Here is a 20,150-nt window from a genome sequence, read left to right as displayed (position 1 = left end):
TCCATCCCCTCACTCTTAGTCTGCATGTGTCCCTAGGTCTGAAGTGGTCTCTTGTAGACAGCATATACACGGGTCTTGTTTTTGTATCCATTCAGCCAGTCTGTGTCTTTTGGTTGGAGCATTTAATCCATTTACATTTAAGGTAATTATCGATATGTATGTTCCTACTGCCACTTTCTTAATTGTTTTGGGTTTGTTTTTAAGATTTTCTTATGTGGACCATTTTTAAAGTCTTTATTGAACTTCTTACAGTATTGCTTCCATTTTATGTTTTCTGGCCACAAGGCATGGGGGATATTAGCTCCCCAACCAGGGATTGAACCCACCCCCTGCACTGGAAGGTGAAGTCTTAACCACTGGACCGCCACAGGGAAGTCCCTGTTTTGGGTTTGTTTTTGTAGGTCTTTTTCTTATCTTGTGTTTCCCACCTAGAGAAGTTTCTTTAAAAGGAACTTTGCCAACTAGGGATCGAACCTGTGCCCCCGGCAGTGGAAGTGCAGAGTCTCAACCACTGGACCACCAGGAAAGCCCCGTATGTTTCTTTTAAATCATTATACATTATATGATCCTCTCACTAACAACCAAAAAATGAGTCTCCAAAGGCCATTATCCAAATCAGTGTTAGTATTATACCCCAAAATGCACACTTGGGGATGGGGGAACTGGTCTCAGGTCCGATTCATTGAATAAATACATCTCCTTTGATGGAGAGAAATGACAAAAGCCGTGCTCTCCTCTACCACGTCCTCACTTCCCATAAATGCTGCAAGTGCGGAGGGAAAGGTCGCTAGTGACCAAGAGCTTCATGCTGGGGGTTCAACATGAGAGATGGGTACTTTCCAGGCCCACAGACACCCAAGACCCCCCCATCATGACAGTGGAGTTCAAAATGTTCACCTCAAACCAAGTAAGAAACTATGCCACGTACTTCAGTTACCTTTGCTAATCTGATTAACCATGAGAGAGTTTTAAGAGTAAAATGAAGGGAAGCTACCTGTAACCAATAATCAGAACACCTCCCCCAACACACATGCGTGCCCACACTGTGAAGAAAAGAGGACCAGAGTCTGGATCCTTCGACACTGTCACACTTGGACTTCTCTGTGCTCTAGAGATGTAGTTCAGCAACCTCAGACTCCTCCAGCCCCTGCCGCCACATGCAGGGAGTGGGAAAAACTCACTCTCCCCTCCCCTCCCCTCCTCAGCAGTGCGCAGCAGTTTTCCCAAGGGGCCCAGGCTGGGCCATCTCTCTGAGTGTCCCGCATAGGCAGGAGCACCACCATCTCTCCCGCATGTATCTGGAACAGGCAGAAAGAGAAGGGAATAAAACACCTTTGCTGTGGCAAAAAGCTCCTCAGACTCACATAAAACTAGGTGTGATTATTAAGTGGGGCTAGGGGCTGTATGTTCCTTTAGCACAAGAAGAGAAAGTAAGTTCAACTGAGACTGGCAAAAATGCTTGGAGAAGGGGTGACAATCAACAAAAATTGGACACAGTCTCTCGGCCCGTGGTTGACAACCTTCATACCATGTTTCTCCAAGTGCCCGACACCCCTGGTTTTCAGTGAGTGGCAGAACGTTCTTCGACTTTCCAGATTTTAGGCCTTGGGCAAGTGGCTTAATATCCGAGAGCATCAGGGTTTCCGGCTCCAAATTGAAGTTGATGCTGCTGCACTGCTCATAATGAGTATCATAAGACATTTGATGAGCACTTACCTCATGCCAGGCCCTGCCTACTAAGTCCCATGTAGGCAGTGTCTCACTTGATCCCCAACACTCTGTGAGGTGGGCATCATCATCTCCACTTCACAGATGGGGCTACTCACAGCTCTACCCAACTCGAGGACTTGAATAATGGATAAAACACATGCAGTATCTGGTATACAATGATGATTCAAAAAGAAAATGAGACTTCTATATACAAGAGAATGATATTTTAAAATAATCAAATGATAATGCTTTAAAATGCACATTTAAATAATGATACATGTGCAGAAAAAAAAGCTCCTAAAGTATAAACACCAAGTTATGCAAAAAAAGTGACCTTTGAAGGGGATTTTTACCTTTTACCTGAGTTGTTTTTAACAAGCAAATATTACTTGTATAACTTAAAACACACTCAAAAGGTCAGAAACATTAAAAAAATACATAGAAAAAATAACCTAGATGGAATATGCCGAAATATTAATGGCAATTGCCTGATCGGTTTTTTTCCTGCTTTTTTAAATCTCTACACATGCATTAGTTTTTACTAATTCTTAACACAAATAGATTCTCCTTAAATATACAGATACAGGCTTTTACCACCTTCACCTCCCAATTCTAGGCCCCTCCCCAGAGGTAATCGATGTTATCAATTTGGTGTATATTCTTCTGTGTATACGTATATATGTGTATACAATGTGTATATTCATATACACACACATATTATATATACACATTATATATATATATATTATCATTTTGTGCCTTTTTTAAACAAACGACATCAGTTTATGAGCCTCTCTGCAATTTTATCCATCAAGATGTCTCAAAGATTGTCCCATGTCAGTAAGTAATATGAATGTCCCCCATTGTTTTAGATTAAGTAGTAATCCAGAGTATAGCTATACCAAACGTCATTTAGATACTCTCTACTGACAGCATTTAGGTTGTTTACAGTGTTTTTCTACTATAAATAACACTGCAGTGAATTCCCTTATAAATGCCTCCTCCTGCAGGCATGAGAGGGTTTCTTTGGGACAAATTTTAAGAAGTGGAACTGCGGGGTCAATAGAAGACGTACATTTGTTATTTCAATAGACAGCATATCAAATTGCTTGACCAAGTGACTGCACATGACTTTACACTCCCACTGGCAGTGTAGGCACACATCACTGCCAATACTTGTTATCAAACCCTTTACTCTTTGCCATCTTGATGAATGGAAATGATACTCTTGTTTTAATTTCCTTGAAAAACAGGATGTGTGCATCTTTTCACATTTTTATAAGCCATATATGTTTCCTTTTTTTTTTTTTTTTTTTTACAAATTTCTTCTTTACAAAATGTGTCCATTTTACTGTTGCAGGTTCGTCCTTTTCTCATTGACTTGTAAGAGTTCTTCATATATTCTGGAAGCTAATCCTCTGTCTACCTTGTAAGTGCAAGTAGTTTTTCCCAGTCTTTACTGGCCTTTCAACCCGTTTATAATTTTTCTGGGGGGATGGGGAATCTAGTTTCTCATATAGATAAATCAAACTCAGCAAATTATGGCACTTGTACATTTTGTGTTTTAAGAAGGCCATCTCTACCCCCAAGGTCATAAAAATAATCCTTTTTTTTCCCTAATAAATTCATCATCTTGTTTTTCATGCTTATTTAATCTGTCTGAAATTTTAGTGAATGGTAGGAGGTAGGGTCCTTAATCATTTTTTTAATGCCTAGGCCGGGGATAAATATCCATCTTTCTTCACTGATTACAAACACTACCTTTATTATATACTAAGTCTCCATATACAGCAGTCAGTTTCTATTCATTGATTTTTTGGTCTACTTCTGTATCACAACCAAGATGTTTTAATTACTACAGCTTTAAAATATATTTTGACAAATGGTAGGCAACCCCCCCTCCTTTTTGTTTTTCCAAATTGATCTTGGCTATTCTTATACATTTGCTTTTCCAAATGAACCTTAAAATCAGTTTGTCAAATCCCAATATAAATCCTGGGATTTTGATTGAGGTTGCACTGAAGTACAGATTAGGTATAAATCGACATCTTTACTACATCAAAGCTTCCATCTATGAACATGTAGTATCTCTCTATTTAGGTCTTTTATATCCTCTAGTTAACATTTTATAGCTTTTGTGCACATTTTAAGTTCATTATCAGGCACTCATAAAGTCTCTTATTAGTTCTTATAACTTGTCAGTTGATTCTCTTGCAATCATACTGTCTGCAAATGAATGCGTAGTCTCCTTTCCAATGTCTGTGGTTCTCACTACTTTTTTCTTATTGTACTGGCTACAATAAGAGGCAGAACAATTCTGAATAGTACTGGTAATAGTGTCCTCCCTATCCTATTCATCTAATAGGTTTGCTTAAGCACTTCTCCATTAGTAGGTTTTCTGTGGGTAACCTTCATCAGGTTAAGGGGATTCTGTTCTATTCTATTTCTATTCACACAAGGGGTTGCCCACCATCAGATGCTTTTTTGGGGCAACACTGAGATAGCACAATTTCTTTCTTCTTTATATATTTTGAGAATTATGTACATTGATAAGTTTTCTATGTTTTGAACCAATCTTTCACTCTTGGTTAAAAGCCCTTTTTAGTCGTAATGTATTTTAGTTTCTGATTTTTACATCTGTGTTTACAAGTGAAAAAAGCCTATATGTAACTTTCTAATAAGGAAAATAAATACACGCCAAAACAAAGGATTAGACATATGTACAAATTTTTGCATTATTTGTTAGAAAGAAAACATACAGGTAAAGGTATGCTTAATTTTTCTTAAAAAAGAAACAAAGTGTGTATAAATTGAATGTTTGCAAAATAATCAAATGGAGTAAGTTTTAACCTGTTCTTCTACTTACTAAATTCCCTATGTGGGTTGATGCTGTCACCATCGATCCAGTCACTCACTCCAGGAAGAATCATTGAAGTCTCCACTCCTCCTCCTACACCTTCCACACCAGCCATTCACCTAGTCCCAAAGATTCTACCTCATACCTCTCCTGGGAGGCCACAGGATGAAATGGGCCAGGTCAGGAATTTAAGAAAGACCTGGCTCCACTCCCAGTGCAAATTACTGCATTGCCTTGGGAAAGTTACCTTACCTCTCTGGGCCCCAATTTCCTCAGCCATAGATAAATATGATACTATCAAGACTAAAGAGTTGTGGTAAAAATTAAATAACACGTGTAGGTACCTAACACAATGCCTGCCATCTAATGCATGACCAAATGTTAGCACTATGTCAACAAGGTCTCTTCTTCTCCATTCCCCTCTGTCAAGTCCTAGGTGAGTCCTTCCAATCTTCCTCTGGTCTATGCAACTGTCCTCTAGTCTTTCTGCCATCTGGACACTGCTGCCAAAGCTTACGTTCTAAAATACAAATCTAATCATGTAATTTATCTGTTTAAATCTTTCCACTGGCTCCCAACTACCTACTAGATAAAGTTTCCAACTCCTCAGCATAACTTATAAGGCCTAGCTCAACAGACCTTCTGCCCTTATCTTCCTTTACTCCAAGTGCTTTGTCTTTAAACAAAGCAACGCATCTTCTGGTTATGTTAACCAGACTTTCAAGCTTGATTTTTTAAGCAGAATAGGTTTTCTTAAATTAGCCTATACCACAATGAAACCAATTTGCCCTTCTAGCAGTTTTAAGGCTTCATGGAGTAATTCTAGAGCCAACTAACCTCTCTCAGAGTTCCGATTAGATGCAGGCTGGCTGAAAGACCCCCTTGAATTCACTACTCTTCGGGTGCTGGTAGTCCGTCATTAAAGCATTATGTTATTTTGAAAGAATGTATCATCCATGACTTAGACTTGTTCTCAATGAACAATTTTCTTCCAGAAGTGCAATCATCCTGCTATCTTCTCTCTCCAAATAAATGAGTTTGATTCTATTATAGTTTGCTCCTGAAGTCAGGAAACACAGCTCAGAAAAACACATTTCAGCAATGTTATTTGTGTGGGCTTAATACGAAAAGAAAGAAAAGCCCTCTGACATCAGAAAACCTCCCTAAAATATACCCAATTCCATTTCAGGTGTGGTGGTGTGTAACATGGTAAGTGAAAAGATGGCATTCCTGGTCATAAGAGACTCTTACAATCCCTGCTAGCCAAAGATAGTAACAGGGGTCTAATTAGAAACTACGGAGAAAACACAAAATAAACAGAATGACCTTAAGTCTTATAATCTTTTTAAAGAATCCAACATGCAAGTCACCAAAATGACCTCTAATTTCAGAAAAACAAATTATAACTAAAGAACCAACACTCCATGGTGATTTTTGAATAACTATTTCTTTCACTTAAAAAAAATCAAATGTTTTCCCCATAAATAAATATATTATTTTACAACAAGAAAGAAAAAAATGAGACCTGCAGAAGAGAGAACACACCGCAGATTTTACCTCAAATGGCAGAGCTTGGGATTCATTTTTTTAAGTTTATTTGTCAACTTAAAAAACTCACTAGTGGAATAAAGAGCTTAATACAAGTATGCAAAAAGGAAGCCCTGTGAAGTTCTCACCAGGATGAAAGGGGATTAGCTTTGTATTTCTTATAGTCCTCTTCACAGAAAAAGGCAATTTCAGTTTCACTGGCTGAAAAAAAAGAAAAATAGAAAATGGAAAGAAAATTTAATGTAAAACTAGATTTTAAACAAGTATGGAAATCCATTTCGTTGATTCAGTGCTTTAGTTGCCTAAAGTCAGAAAGATGAGTTACTTGTTTGGTTTCACATTTCACAAAATCAACAAGAAGTATAAGTTGTAGTTATAAGACTCTAGAATTCAACTGATTTAAAATAAAAATAACCAAAAACATTAAAAACAAGAATTAACACTTGAATCTGGTTTTCAGGAAATCATAAAATTGCTCATTTATAGTCCTCTTAACAGTCCTAGAAATAATAAGCCTTTATTTTTTTCAAATTTGCTACTCAGTTACTGAAGAAGGAGGAAAACTCTTTTTTTTTTTTCCCCTCTGAAATTAGCCTGTAGGTATAATAATTTAATACTTAGAGGATCAGTAGAATATTTTACAGATCACTTTACATTCTCCCTCATGACCCATCAAAATATGTGTCTGAAGAAGTTAATTTTTTGCCTGCTTATGATTAATTCATGAGGCTTCAACAATATGCAAAGTGAAAGACACAAATTGGCTTCTACCGCAATACCTTCAAATACCTCTAATTATTCACAGGGGATATGGCACAGCTAAAGGACCCACAAAGGTTTAGAGCAGTCACAATTCTTTAAACCTAACAGGTCAAGGACTCTGTCTTCTAAAACAATAAGTCAGCAACATTATTAATTCAGACTGGAGACAAATCTGATGGAAAGCCTTCCAATTATTAAACATGCGATTCTTTAAGGCGTCACGCCAACAAGTTCCACATTTGTTTTTTAAATTAAACCAGAAGTTAATACAGTCTGCTTAGCTTTTACAGAAAGAGCAAAAGGGCCTTCAGAATCTTGACAAGAAAACAGACAAGATTATTTGTAAGGAATACTGATCACACAATTAACATATCCTCCTAAAACTGACAAGTAAAACTCTTCAAGCCAAATAAATAGGATAATAAGGAAGGATGCCAAGGATTAGCACTGGTCTCCTAGTTTACAGCTCTCATCTCATCATTAGAATTTATCACAGAAGAACGAAATTAAAGAACTTAGCATGACATTTCATTAAAAATGTTTTTTGCTGGTTTTAAGAATACCAAATTTAATGTTTCTCAAACCTAAATTACCGTGCTCTTTACAGAAAATATAGAAATACTGAAAGAGGAAAATAAAATCACCCATAGTCTCAGATCCTCATTCCAGTCCTACTGTATCTTCAAGATTAGATGAAGATTAATCTTGATAAAAATCAGATTACAAGCTCTTGTCACAATAAGCCAGGATGTGCGTGGAGGGTGTAGGGGATGGGGAGACACAGAAGAAAGAAGCTGGGAATCAATGAGAGGGGCTGTAAACAAATGCGCCCTGGGCAAACAGTAAGTTAATGTACAGTGAAATTTTACAAGAAAATAGCATTTAAAAGAACGGCTAGGGCTTCCCTGGTGGCGCAGTGGTTGAGAGTCTGTCTGCCAATGCAGGGGACACGGGTTCGAGCCCTGGTCTGCGAAGATCCCACATGCCGCGGAGCGACTGGGCCCGTGAGCCGCAATTACTGAGCCTACGCGTCTGGAGCCTGTGCTCCGCAACGGGAGTGGCCGCGATAGTGAGAGGCCCGCGCACCGCGATGAAGAGTGGCCCCCGCTTGCCACAACTAGAGAAAGCCCTCGCACAGAAGCAAAGACCCAACACAGCCATAAAGAAATAAATAAATAAAATAAATAAATTCTTAAAAAAAAAAAAAATTTAGGTGTCTTGGGTTGGAATTGAACACCTATCTTTAAAAAAAAAAAAAAAAAAAGAATGGCTAAGAGCTCTACACTTGGAATCAAGGGGCTTCAAAAAATTCAACATTCAAAGAGAAGATATTTTGAGATCTATCCTTCATATAAAAAGCTCCTGGGGTTTCCTTTTTTGAAGAGAAGCAAGCCCAAAGGTAGACTACATAATTTGCAAGTGATTCTAATATCCTCCTCCTAATGGAGAATGAGAAAAGCCCCCTGTTCTTAATAATCACAATGCAAGGTTTCATCCATGATGTGCTATTTATATACAGAACTTTACATCGTGCTTTGCCCACACAGCACTTTGCTCAATACACACTAACTGTAATTACAATTTTACTTACTGCAGTAGACATTTATCTCTGTACCCCTTCTGAGAAACTAATATATCGTATGGCTCTTCAGGACACCAATAAGAGGTTTAGAATTAAGCAGATAAAAAGAAAGAACTGACAAAACATTTTTGTTTTCACACATAGGTTCTCTTCGTTCTAATTAACTTACAGAGCAATCCATTATCTACATAATACATATAATACAGACTCAAAATGAGATCATCTAGGTAAAGATTTTATTTGCAGATGAATGAATTTTTTCAGGAAAATTAGATTGACAAATGGGTTAAACTCAAATGGTCCAGGCTGATAAAATTTCTCACCCTTAACAAATTGGAGAATAACACACAAATTAGGAGTTAGTTGCTCTGAACATTCAAAAGGAAGACATAAAATGGATTTTAAACTTTAGTAATGTGGTCCTCAAACAGAAATAGAATATAATGTTTTTTTTAAATCTATAGAACTCTGTTGAAAATGTTTGAATGATTTCACGTATTTAGACTGCAAGTTTACTTGCCAATTAAAATGAAAACAAATAACGATTTTCAAGACCTCTACATACCCCCCTTTCCACCATTACCCCTTAAATTCCTGCTTCCCCAATTCTATTTAAAATGGCTCCAGAAGAACCCTCGGGAAGTCTAGCACATGCCGGTCCCCTAGGGCACCTGATTTTAAATTAAATGTGCTGCAGGCGGCAGCGCACGCAGGTGCACAGCGCTCTGGCGTGTGAATCTGAAATGAATGCGCATTCTCAAATCCAATAAATACACTCCAGCTCATCCCTTCGTCTTACTATCAAATGAAATCAAGTAGGAACTCTCCAAATACATTTGTGGTTCATTTTAATACTGACTTTCAGGTTTAATAAAATGAACGCAAGCTAGGACATCACATGTTGGATACGAAATTAATAATTAAGAATTTTATAAAGTTTCCATTATAAAATACACATATATACACGTTGAACAGGAAAATAATGACTTCACATTTTTTAAATATAAGAAAAACCCATTTTAAATGTAAAATCTCAAGAAAAATTAAGTGCAATGTACTTAAACTCCTCAACGAACTTATTTCAATAAACTCGCCTGCCAGCAAGGATTTAGTGTATAGTTTCTAAATCCCTAGGTTTGTACTAGTCAGTACCAAAGTCGTGCGCAGCACAGCAACCGTCATCTGAGGAAAGAGACTGAGACGTGCATCCTGACTGCAGTACAGATAATTAATGATCAGGGCAGACTATCATCGGGCGGGCTGTAATGTGAAAATAACTGCAGATTATTGGCAAAAACAAAAACAGAAAACAAAAAAACCATGAAGGGCCAGGTGTGATTTCTGCAGCAATTTGAGACCAAAAGGACCAAGTTTCATCCTCTCCCCTGGTCCAGGACTATACCCCATCCTTGCAAGTTTCACGAAATCCTAATCTACAAATCATTCAAAACCATGCTCTCTGCTGAGTTATATTTTTAACTTTTCACCAAAGGAGGTCAACAATCCAACAGATAGTTCCAAACTACTGTGTCTTTTATTTCGTAGCTGCTTGAGCATCTGTTTTCAAGCTGGCAGAGAAGATTTCAAACTAGTTTGAAGAAAACAAATAGTAAAATGAATCTGACCTTTGATAGACTGGACACTGTGATTTCCACAACAGCGAGGGGAGGGCAATAAGGGAAGAAACATGTCTGGGAGGTTCCTTCTGACCCCCTTGCTCTGGGATCTCAAATTCCCTGCTCCCACCACCTACTTAATCGAGTACCAGACCATCGCTGTTATGATGTTAACGTGAACAGCCAGTTTAACGCGCTGTCAAAGGAGAAAAGCACGTATGCCCCAAGATATTACTACCCAAAAGAGAATGGGAAAGGGACCCAAACCTTCAGGAAACACAAATCAAATATGATCCTGATAAAGAAGTGGGAGCCAAGGAATCCTATAATATGAGCTGCTTATCCAAGATCACCCAGAGGTGCTAGGCACAAAGACTGGGTTCTGGTTGTGGGCAGACAACAGGAGTGACACACAAGATGAAAACAAACCACAAGGGAGTTTGGGAATTATTACAAGATCTAGCTTGATGCGAACTCTTCCCACAGATGAGCACTCATGGTTTGGCCGCCTGTATCTTGTTTTAAAATATTTCCAATAAAACATAACTGACTTTAGAAGAGTTACCCTACCCCAGTTTCTTTCCTAAACCAGAGAAGATTCAAAAGACAGCAGCAGTAGAATGTAGCAAAATGAAAGAGATAAAATATAACCCCCAAAATATTTAACACGCAAATTTATTACTTAGGGGAATTAGTCCATAAAACCACAATTGTTAATAACAAGATGAAAATCTTTAAATTATAAATAACAATTCTAGGTAAGGCCTTCTTCTTCCTTCCACAAAGCAAATCTTTTTATTTATGTATTTTAGAACTAAATCCACAACCAAAAACTTCCCCTGACATCAAGCGTAGGCAGAATATACAATTGGGATCTGCAATGTAGATAAAAGGCCAGAGAATTTCTCGGTGAGAAAAGAAATCTTCAAACCAGTTTGTTCCCCTAATTTCCCCCCTCACAGTCTTTCTTTTCCTTTCATGGTTTTTACAGAAAAGTCCTAATGATACATTTGTTACATTGGCATTATTCCCATGGCAATTGGCTATGATAGCAGAGTGACAGCTCTACAGCAAGATCAAGTGGTAAAAAGGGAGAGAGTGATGACTTAGAATTTTTCTCTTGAACCTCTTAAAACCCTAACCAGGCACAGCACCGAGGGAGGGAAAATTCCCTAGAAAAATCACACACTTCAAGTATCACTTTTACAATCTACTTGCACTTAGAATTTTTTGCACTGCTCTAGGCAACAAAGGGGAACATGCAGGAGAGGGGGTCACTCCCCACAGGGACCAAAGTCACCCTCAGGCAGGGCTGCAGGCTTGCCCTGGCAGGAGACCAGTTTGAAGTACCACCCTGAAACCAGTGGAGAACCCACAAAAAGGATCTGATGCTGATCTAAGATCTATGGCCTTAAAACAAGAATGACAAAAAGAGGGATTTGATTTACACCTTTATAGGTGGTTCGTTACTTAAGTCTGAAATTAATAACAATTAAACCAACAACTTGATGTTTTAACAAATTCAAAACATTTGCCAATTGCTTTCTCCAAAATGGCTTCCAAATAAACTAAGTATTTTTGAGGGCCTTTACATGCATTGCTCTGGATGCTTTCATATACATTCTTTTACTCAACCCATGACAACCATCTGAAATAGGTTTAATTGTTTCCGTTTTGTTTTACAGAAATCAAAGTAGAAGTTCAGAGAGGCTAAATGGCTTCCAGGTCACAAAGCAAGCAAAATGTGGAGCCTTCATTCAAACCAATTTTCTCCAAATTTAGGAGTTTATTCCTTAAAATTGGGTCCTTACTTTACAAGTAATACATGTAAATAGTAGAAAAAAGTTTAAATTATCAATACAAGAACAATTAGATAATGTGGAGAATAAAGGGAAAAAGATTAATTACTGGCAATGCCACCACCCAGAGAAACCATTTCTATAATTTTAGCATATGATCTTTTCTCCATATACATATACAGACATGTAAACACATACATTTTAAAATAATAATGGTATCACACAATATAGTCTATTTCCATTCAGTAAATAAAGCTCTTCATCAATGAATCCCAAACAGAGAAGGTGAGAGAGAACACCTCAGAAGGCATATCACAACCTGGGGGGAGTCACAGAGTTGAGGAAGCACTTCTGTTGGCTTGGTAATAGATAACGACAGAAAATTAAGTTTGAGAAAGTCTTATTGGTCAAACTGACCTACAGAAAGTTAGAGGTAATACAGCTTCCGAACAATAGTACGAGAGAACATTCATTTCCTAACACTCCCTCAGATACTACCACTGTTCTTCACGTCTGCTAGTCTTATAATCACTGCTTGTTGAAGGTCACCCAGACAGTAAGTGGCAGAGTCAAGCTGTGAACCCAAGCACTCTGACTCCAGCCTCTAATTCTTAACCACTAGAGTAGAAAACTACATAAAATAGTATCTATTTTCATGTGCATTTCTCTCATTTCTAATAAGGCTGAACTATTTTTTATGTTAGCTATTTCTTCTATCAGTAGAATTTATTTCTCCTTTTTATATTAATTATAAGACCTCTTTATAAAGTCAGGCTAATAACTTTTTCTTTGTCATATATGCTGCAAATATTTTTTCACAGTTATTGCTTCTCATTTAACTCTATGTGGTCAAATCTATCATTTCTCCCGGCTTTATGGCTTCTGGCTTCAAAGGCATGCCCTTTCTAAGGGCATGCCCTTCTCCCCAGCATTATGAAACTACTGACCTACATTTAAGAAAATTTTTTTACATTATCACATTTAACCTGTAGAGAATTTATTTTGGAATGAAGACTAAGAATTTAAATTTGATTTTCCCAAATGTTTTCGCAATGGGCCCAACATTTTCTGGCTAATTCATTCTTTTCCCCACTTATCTGAGATGTCAAAATTTTGTTATATTGTGAAATTTCTTTTAGTTGGTTTTGGGATTTTCCAGTCTTTTCCATGGAGCTATCTGTCAATTCCTATATCAATACCAGTCTATTATACTAATTATAGTTTTATGCTTAACAACAAGCAGTTGTTAAGTGCCACCTGCTATAATAATATAATAGCAATTGAAGAAATAAATACCAAATTGAAAATTGTTTTTCCAAATAATAGCAATCAATCTTATGTATTCACAATAAGGAAAGACACTGAATCTAGCCAATAGTGTAGACTTAAACACAGTAAACAAGTCTGAGGTTATACAACATGGTATTTAAAATCATATTTAAATTGGAAGATATGCCAGGAACCCACTTTAGCCATATGTGTCATTTAAAAATGAATTCCTGACAGATGTGACTAAAATAACTCAATAAAACACCTGTCAAAAAAATTTAAGGCTTCCTAACATGGACTTCATGACCCTTAGAGTGCTCCTTAACCAGTGCATATAAAAAAGTTAGAAAGTAAGTATGATTTGTGCTGTTTCATTAGAGTCACTGACCACAAAGGCATGTCCGAGGCATAATGCCTTCAACTGCTCACATCTCTCTCACAAACTTCGTCCACCTGCCACATCATTTGTAAGTGTACACGTAAGTAGAATTATAGTGACCTCTAATGGTCATAAAACATGTCACACAGCACTTCTTTAAACTAAAACTACATGCATATTCCAAATTGAAAGGCTAAATCAGGCAATTTTTCAACTGTACACACTAGGCTCCTATTTGAAATTCCATGACTTGGTCGGCCCAGAGTGATCTGGGTGACTATCAGAAACTACGCTGCATGTTATACAAACAACATCTCACTTCATTATTCCACATGAGTTCTACCAGGCCCTATTCTCTTAAACTATCTGTTCAAATGATGCTGATATGAGTAAGTAGGTTATTAAGTGAGTAATAACCTGTCAATCACTTAAAATAGCCCTCCACAGAATTCTGAGCATACCTTCTGGAAAGAACTATTTGCATTCTGAATGTTTGGAGAGCAGATATCTACTTCCCTGAGTCAAATGATCTGAATGTACATCATTCTCGTTCTCCTCCTCTGAATAATTATAAGGTAGTGTAAAGAGCACCAAGGGTACCATTTACATTGCATTAAGTTATCCAAATACAATCAGCCAGGTATCACCATACAGGCCAGGAAAGCCAGCGCCCCCTCCAACTCTACATGGCACACACACTCTTTCTCACCGATTCCAGCTGCTTTCAGGGTGCTGTCTTCTTTTAACAGGAGCCTGTCATCATCTTCCAAACTCAACACAAGTTCATTTGTCTAGAAGGAAAGAAAATCTGCATTTTACCAGTACTTATATGTGTTTCATACTTGGTAAGATTCCTCAAAGACAACTGAATTGTTACTCTGGGTCACAGCAATAATTTACATTCTGCTCCCATCATTGTAGGGAGAGAAGTGAACAGATACACAGCGAGTACCTACTACATGCACACACTACATAAAGCACTGAGCTCTGGAGCTGGAGCTGGGTTAAAGTTCAGGTTCCACCAACATCCAGCTGCGTGGTCTCAACAACCACCTCTTAGAGGTCTCAACAAACAAAGCTCTCTTAGAGGTGCTCTTATGTGCTCATCTGTTAAAAAACAAAAAAAGGAGGGGGAGTGATGCATCTTCTTACTACCCTGTGGAGAGGATGAAAAGAGATGAAGCATATAAAAAAACCCTCAGGACAGTGTCAGCCACACAGAGAGTACTGTTGGCTGTCACTGTTCTGTTATCATCATCATCATCACATCCTCACAATAATCCAGGAGGAATCAGAGAGGTTAAGATATAGGCCCAGAGTATGTGGCTAGTCAGCCAGGGGGCTGAGGTTCCAGCTTTGGCCAGTCTTTTTTTTTTTTTTTTGAATTTTATTTTATTTATTTTTTTACACAGCAGGCTCTTATTAGTCATCCATTTTATACACATCAGTGTATACATGTCAATCCCAATCTCCCAATTCATCACACCACCACCGCCCCCCGCGGCTTTCCCCGCTTCATGTCCATACGTTTGTTCTCTACATCGGTGTCTCAATTTCTGCCCTGCAAACCGGTTCACCTGTACCATTTTTCTAGGTTCCACATATATGCGTTAATATGCGGTATTTGTTTTTCTCTTTCTGACTTACTTCACTCTGTATGACAGTCTCTAGATCCATCCACGTCTCTACAAATGACTCAATTTCATTCCTTTTTATGGCTGAGTAATATTCCATTGTATATATGTACCACAACTTCTTTATCCATTCGTCTGTTGATGGACATTTAGGTTGTTTCCATGACCTGGCTATTGTAAATAGTGCTGCAATGAATATTGGGGTACACGTGTCTTTTTGAATTATGGTTTTCTCAGGGTATATGCCCAGTAGTGGGATTGCTGGGTCATATGGTAGCTCTATTTTTCATTTTTTTTTTTTTATAAATTTATTTATTTATTTATTTATTTATGGCTGTGTTGGGTCTTCGTTTCTGTGCGAGGGCTCTCTCCAGCTGCAGCGAGCGGGGGCCACTCCCCATCGCGGTGCGCGGGCCTCTCACCATCGCAGCCTCTCCCGTTGCGGAGCACAGGCTCCAGACGCGCAGGCCCAGCAGCTGTGGCTCACGGGCCTAGCTGCTCCGCGGCACGCGGGATCCTCCCAGACCAGGGCTCGAACCCGTGTCCCCTGCACTGGCAGGCAGACCCTCAACCACTGCGCCACCAGGGAAGCCCTATTTTTCATTTTTTAAGGAACATTCATACTGTTCTCCATAGTGGCTGTATCAATTTACATTCCTACCAACAGTGCAAGAGGGTTCCCTTTTCTCCACACCCTCTCCAGCATTTGTTGTTTGTAGATGCCATTCTGACTGGTGTGTGAGGTGATACCTCATTGTAGTTTTGATTTGCATTTCTCTAATAATTAATGATGTTGAGCAGCGTTTCATGTGCTTCTTGGCCATCTGTATGTCCTCTTTGGAGAAATGTCTACTTAGGTCTTCTGCCCATTATTTGATTGGGTTGTTTGTTTTTTTAATATTGAGCTGCATGAGCTGTTTATATATTTTGGAGATTAATCCTTTGTCCGTTGATTCGTTTGCAAATATTTTTTCCCATTCTGAGGGTTGTCTTTTCATCTTGTTTGTAGTTTGCTTTGCAAAAGCTTTGAAGTTTCATTAGGTCCCATTTGTTTATTTTTGTTTTTATTTCCATTACTCTAGGAGGTGGATCTAAAAAGATCTTGCTGTGATTTATGTCAAAGAGTGTTCTTCCTATGTTTTCCTCTAAGAGTTTTATAGTGTCCGGTCTTACATTTAGGTCCTTAATCCATTCTGAGTTTATTTTTGTGTATGGTGTTAGGGAGTATTCTAATTTCATTCTTTTACATGTAATTGTCCAGTTTTCCCAGCACCACTTATTGAAGAGGCTGTCTTTTCTCCATTGTATATCCTTGCCTCCTTTGTCATAGATTAGTTGACCATAGGTGCGTGGGTTTATCTCTGGGCTTTCTATCCTGTTCCATTGATCTATATTTCTGTTTTTGCAAAAACAAAAACAGTCTGACTTCTGAGAGAAGTAAATTTGCCTCTGCTGAAAGTCCACATATCTAAACACCTTGCTAACAAACACTTGGTCCCATGTCATGTTAACTAACATTTCTCTGTGTGATTTGGGGTGGGGGTAGATGAGATTGCTCTCCAATGCTATTCACAAATTCAGTTAAACATCATAAATACAGGAGGATTGATATCTGCCCCTAAACGGCACCTAGTAGTGAGCACTAGTTGGGCACACAGTACCACCTGTCAACCAGAACGCAGCCGGTTAGCGACGGATTCTCCTTCTAGAATATGGCTGAGAGGGAGGCTCAACAATAAGGCCTCTCAGCAGCCAAAAGAGCTGACCCAGAAGCCATGCTCCAAAGCTTCACTCACTAGAGAGCACAGGGGCTTAAACTCCAAAGCACACAGATTAAAAGGGGGAAAAAAAAACTTCACTAAAGAAATCATTAGTTAATTAACTAATTAATTAATTTAATATTTATTTATTTGACTGCACCAGGTCTTAGTTGCAGCACACAGGACACTCCATGCTGCATGCGGGATCTTTGTTGCAGGCTGCGGGGTCTTTAGTTGCAGCACGTGGGATCTAGTTCCCTGACCAGGGATCGAACCTGGGCCCCCTGCATTGGGAGCACAGAGTCTTAGCCACTGGACCACCAGGGAAGGCCTAAAAAAATCATTTTAGAATAGGTAATACATACTCACAATACAAAATTCTCCACGTACATATGGAGAGAGTGAGAAGTAGTCTCCTCCCAACCCCATCCAACTAGTTCTTCTCCAGAGAATTTGTACTAATTCTTATGTATCCTTCCAGAGTCTGTCCCTGTACGTATACATGCAGGTGGAGATGTGCATGTAAACTTTTTCACACAAATAATGGCATATTATATGCTGTGTTCTAACACCTTACTTTTTTCTCTTAAAATATCTTAAAGTCATTCAAAATCAGTGTAAGAGCTGCCTCATAATTTATCAAGGTTGCAGCATATTCCAATGAAAGTATTAACTCTCCCTCTCTGTCCCTACTGATGGACATTCAGGTTGTTTCCTATCTCTTCCTACCATACACAATCTTGCAAAAAATATCCTTGTACATATATTATTTTGCATAAGTTTTATCTGTAAGATAAATTCCTAGAAGTAGAACTATTGAGTCAGAAAGTAAGGGCAATTTTTATTTTGACAGATATTGCCAAATTACTCTCCAAAGAAGCAGTACCCATTTATACCAATGCTACCCATCACTGAGAGTCCCTGTTTCCCACACCCTCACCAACACAGTGTATTACCAAAATCTTTTGATCTCTGCCAATCCAGCAGATATAAATTAAGTATAGTCTTAATTTGTATTTATTTTAAGTATAGATTTGAATATTTTCTATTTTTTAATAAACTTGTAGGATAATTTTTTCAATGGAATTGTAAAATTAGGCCTTTTCTGTAATATAAGTTAGAAAATTTTCTCTCAGTTTTTCAGTTGTTCCTTCATTTTTCTTATAGTGTTTTTTTTTAAAAAGAAGGTGCTGAATGTTGAATAAATTAATGAATAAAGTAAAATGTATCAATCTTTTATTTTCCTATCATATTTGGACCTTCAGTCTAAGATTACTTTTAAGATTCCATGTTTACTTCAAATATTTTAATTAATTTCATCTTTTAAACTTTTAATCATAGAGAATTTCAAACATACAATGTATACAGAATAGTACAATGAACCCTCCTGTACCCATCACGTGGCCTGAACAAATTATCCACTCATGTTAATCTATTTCATTTCTACCCTCACCTATGGGTTTCATCTTAGATTTATGTCATTAACCCAATGAGTATTTATTTTGGCATAAGAAAAGGATATGGATTCAATTTAACTGTTTTCTAGATGTCTACGTAGCTGTTTCAATAACATTTACTGAATCCTCCATATTTTCTCCATAAATTTGAAATGCAATATTTAATATATATTAAATTCCTATATATAGTTAGGTCTATTTTTGGGCTTCTAATTCTGTGCCATTGAACTAACAGTTCATGTGACAGTACCACACTGTTTTAACTAGTATAGTTTTATAATATGTCTTAACATGTGCCAGGGTTAGTCACTTTCATTTCTCTTCTTTTTTCTGACTATTCTTCATTATTTATTTTTTGCATGTTAGTTTTATAATCAGTTTCTTTAGCTCATACATATATATACACACACACACATATACACACACACATATATACACACACACACACATATATACAAATACATATATACACACAACTGTAGAATTTTATTTGGGTGGCATTAAATTTGTAAATTAACTATGAGAGAACTGACATCTTCATGCTGTTGCATCTTCCCATCCAAATATCCTAATACTTGCACTTAAGTCTCATCTTGTATCCCTCTTTATATGCTTTACTTTTTTGTTAAATTGAGGTAGAATTTCATGTAAAGGAAATGCATAGATCTTAAGAGGAGTTCAGCTCTATGAGTTTGGACAACTGAATACCCTCACTGGCATTTTAAAGCCTTGTTCTTAAAGATCTTGTATATTTCTTACAAAGTTTATTCAAGAGTGTGACTTCGGGGCTTCCCTGGTGGCGCAGTGGTTGGGAGTCTGCCTGCCAATGCAGGGGACACGGGTTCGAGCCCTGGTTCGGGAAGATCCCACATGCTGCAGAGCGGCTGGGCCTGTGCGCCACAACTACTGAGCCTGCGCTCTAGAGCTCGCGCACCTAGAGCCGGTGCTCCAAGACGAGAGAGGCCACCGCAATGAGAGGCCCGCGCACTTCAATGAAGAGTGGCCCCCGCTCACCGCAACTAAAAAGAAGGCCCACGCACAGCAACGAAGACCCAACGCAACCAAAAATAAATTAAAAAAAAAAAAAAAAGAAAAGAAATGTATTAAAAAAAAAAAAAAAAAAGAGTGTGACTTCTTCCTTTCATAAACTTTGAACAAGGATAGCTATCTGGTTTCCAAACTCACAAAATAAAAGATAGAAATTATGGTTTTTCTTTCAAACCTTTTTGATAGGAATTATGACTTTACAAGTAGCCTACTGATTATAATCAAAATACACACACAGACACACAAATACATTTTCTTGATAAAAAATAAATCATATTATGGTAATTATTTGTAACTATTGATTCATTCAATAAACACTGAGCTCATCATCCAAACAGGAGGCTCTGGTGGGAAGGTATCCAGTCACCTTTTTATTGTGATGGCAAGAAATTTCTGTGTATACCTGGTAATTGTAATTAAGAAAGTCTTTGGACCTAGAAAATTCGGGAAATGGGGAAAATGCCTTTCGTGAACAAGTTCATTAAGATATAGGAGTTATTTGGAAGTCTCTCCCTTTGGCTAAGGAAGGAGATTAAAATTACAGATGGGTTGGAAAACTGACAGTCTGGGCCAGAGATGCTTATAGGCCCTGCCAATGAGGAGTAGAATGCACATGAAAAATGACAAAAATGTCTGGTAGTTGGAAAGGGCACAAATGAGGATATGAGGGTAAAATTTTTAAGTCTTAAAACCGTATCTGTGAAAATATATTGGCTCCTTCCTTACAAAA

The 20,150-nt window shown here is 37.8% G+C and overlaps 2 protein-coding genes across 6 annotated transcripts in view; one reads left to right on the top strand and one right to left on the bottom strand.

Annotated features, from left to right (window-relative positions):
- STEAP3 (STEAP3 metalloreductase) overlaps positions 1-20,150 on the top strand; it is a 101,706-nt gene that overhangs the window by 80,964 nt on the left and 592 nt on the right. Inside the window, exon 5 of one of the 3 annotated variants that reach the window (XM_061183135.1) lies at positions 3,071-3,111. The exons of the other annotated variants lie outside the window; for them this stretch is intronic. Within the exon in view, the coding sequence (XP_061039118.1) occupies positions 3,071-3,097 (27 nt within the window). The 3' untranslated portion in view covers positions 3,098-3,111. Of the gene's footprint in view, positions 1-3,070; positions 3,112-20,150 lie in introns of those variants that run through there. 3 annotated transcript variants of the gene reach the window in all.
- The window catches only part of C1H2orf76 (chromosome 1 C2orf76 homolog), an 85,586-nt gene continuing 71,582 nt past the window's right edge, over positions 6,147-20,150 (bottom strand). For all 3 annotated transcript variants that reach the window (XM_061183158.1, XM_061183168.1, XM_061183178.1), the window contains exons 6-7: positions 14,232-14,313; positions 6,147-6,316 (exon numbers count right to left, since the gene is read on the bottom strand). In XM_061183158.1, coding sequence (XP_061039141.1) covers positions 6,240-6,316; positions 14,232-14,313 — 159 coding nt within the window. In that variant the 3' untranslated portion in view covers positions 6,147-6,239. The remainder of the gene's footprint in view (positions 6,317-14,231; positions 14,314-20,150) is intronic.

This window comes from Eubalaena glacialis, chromosome 1, assembly GCF_028564815.1.
Source record: "Eubalaena glacialis isolate mEubGla1 chromosome 1, mEubGla1.1.hap2.+ XY, whole genome shotgun sequence".
Classification (NCBI taxonomy): domain Eukaryota; kingdom Metazoa; phylum Chordata; class Mammalia; order Artiodactyla; family Balaenidae; genus Eubalaena; species Eubalaena glacialis.
The sequence above is the reverse complement of the archived record's forward strand: the minus strand, read 5'-3'. Positions and strand labels throughout refer to the sequence as shown.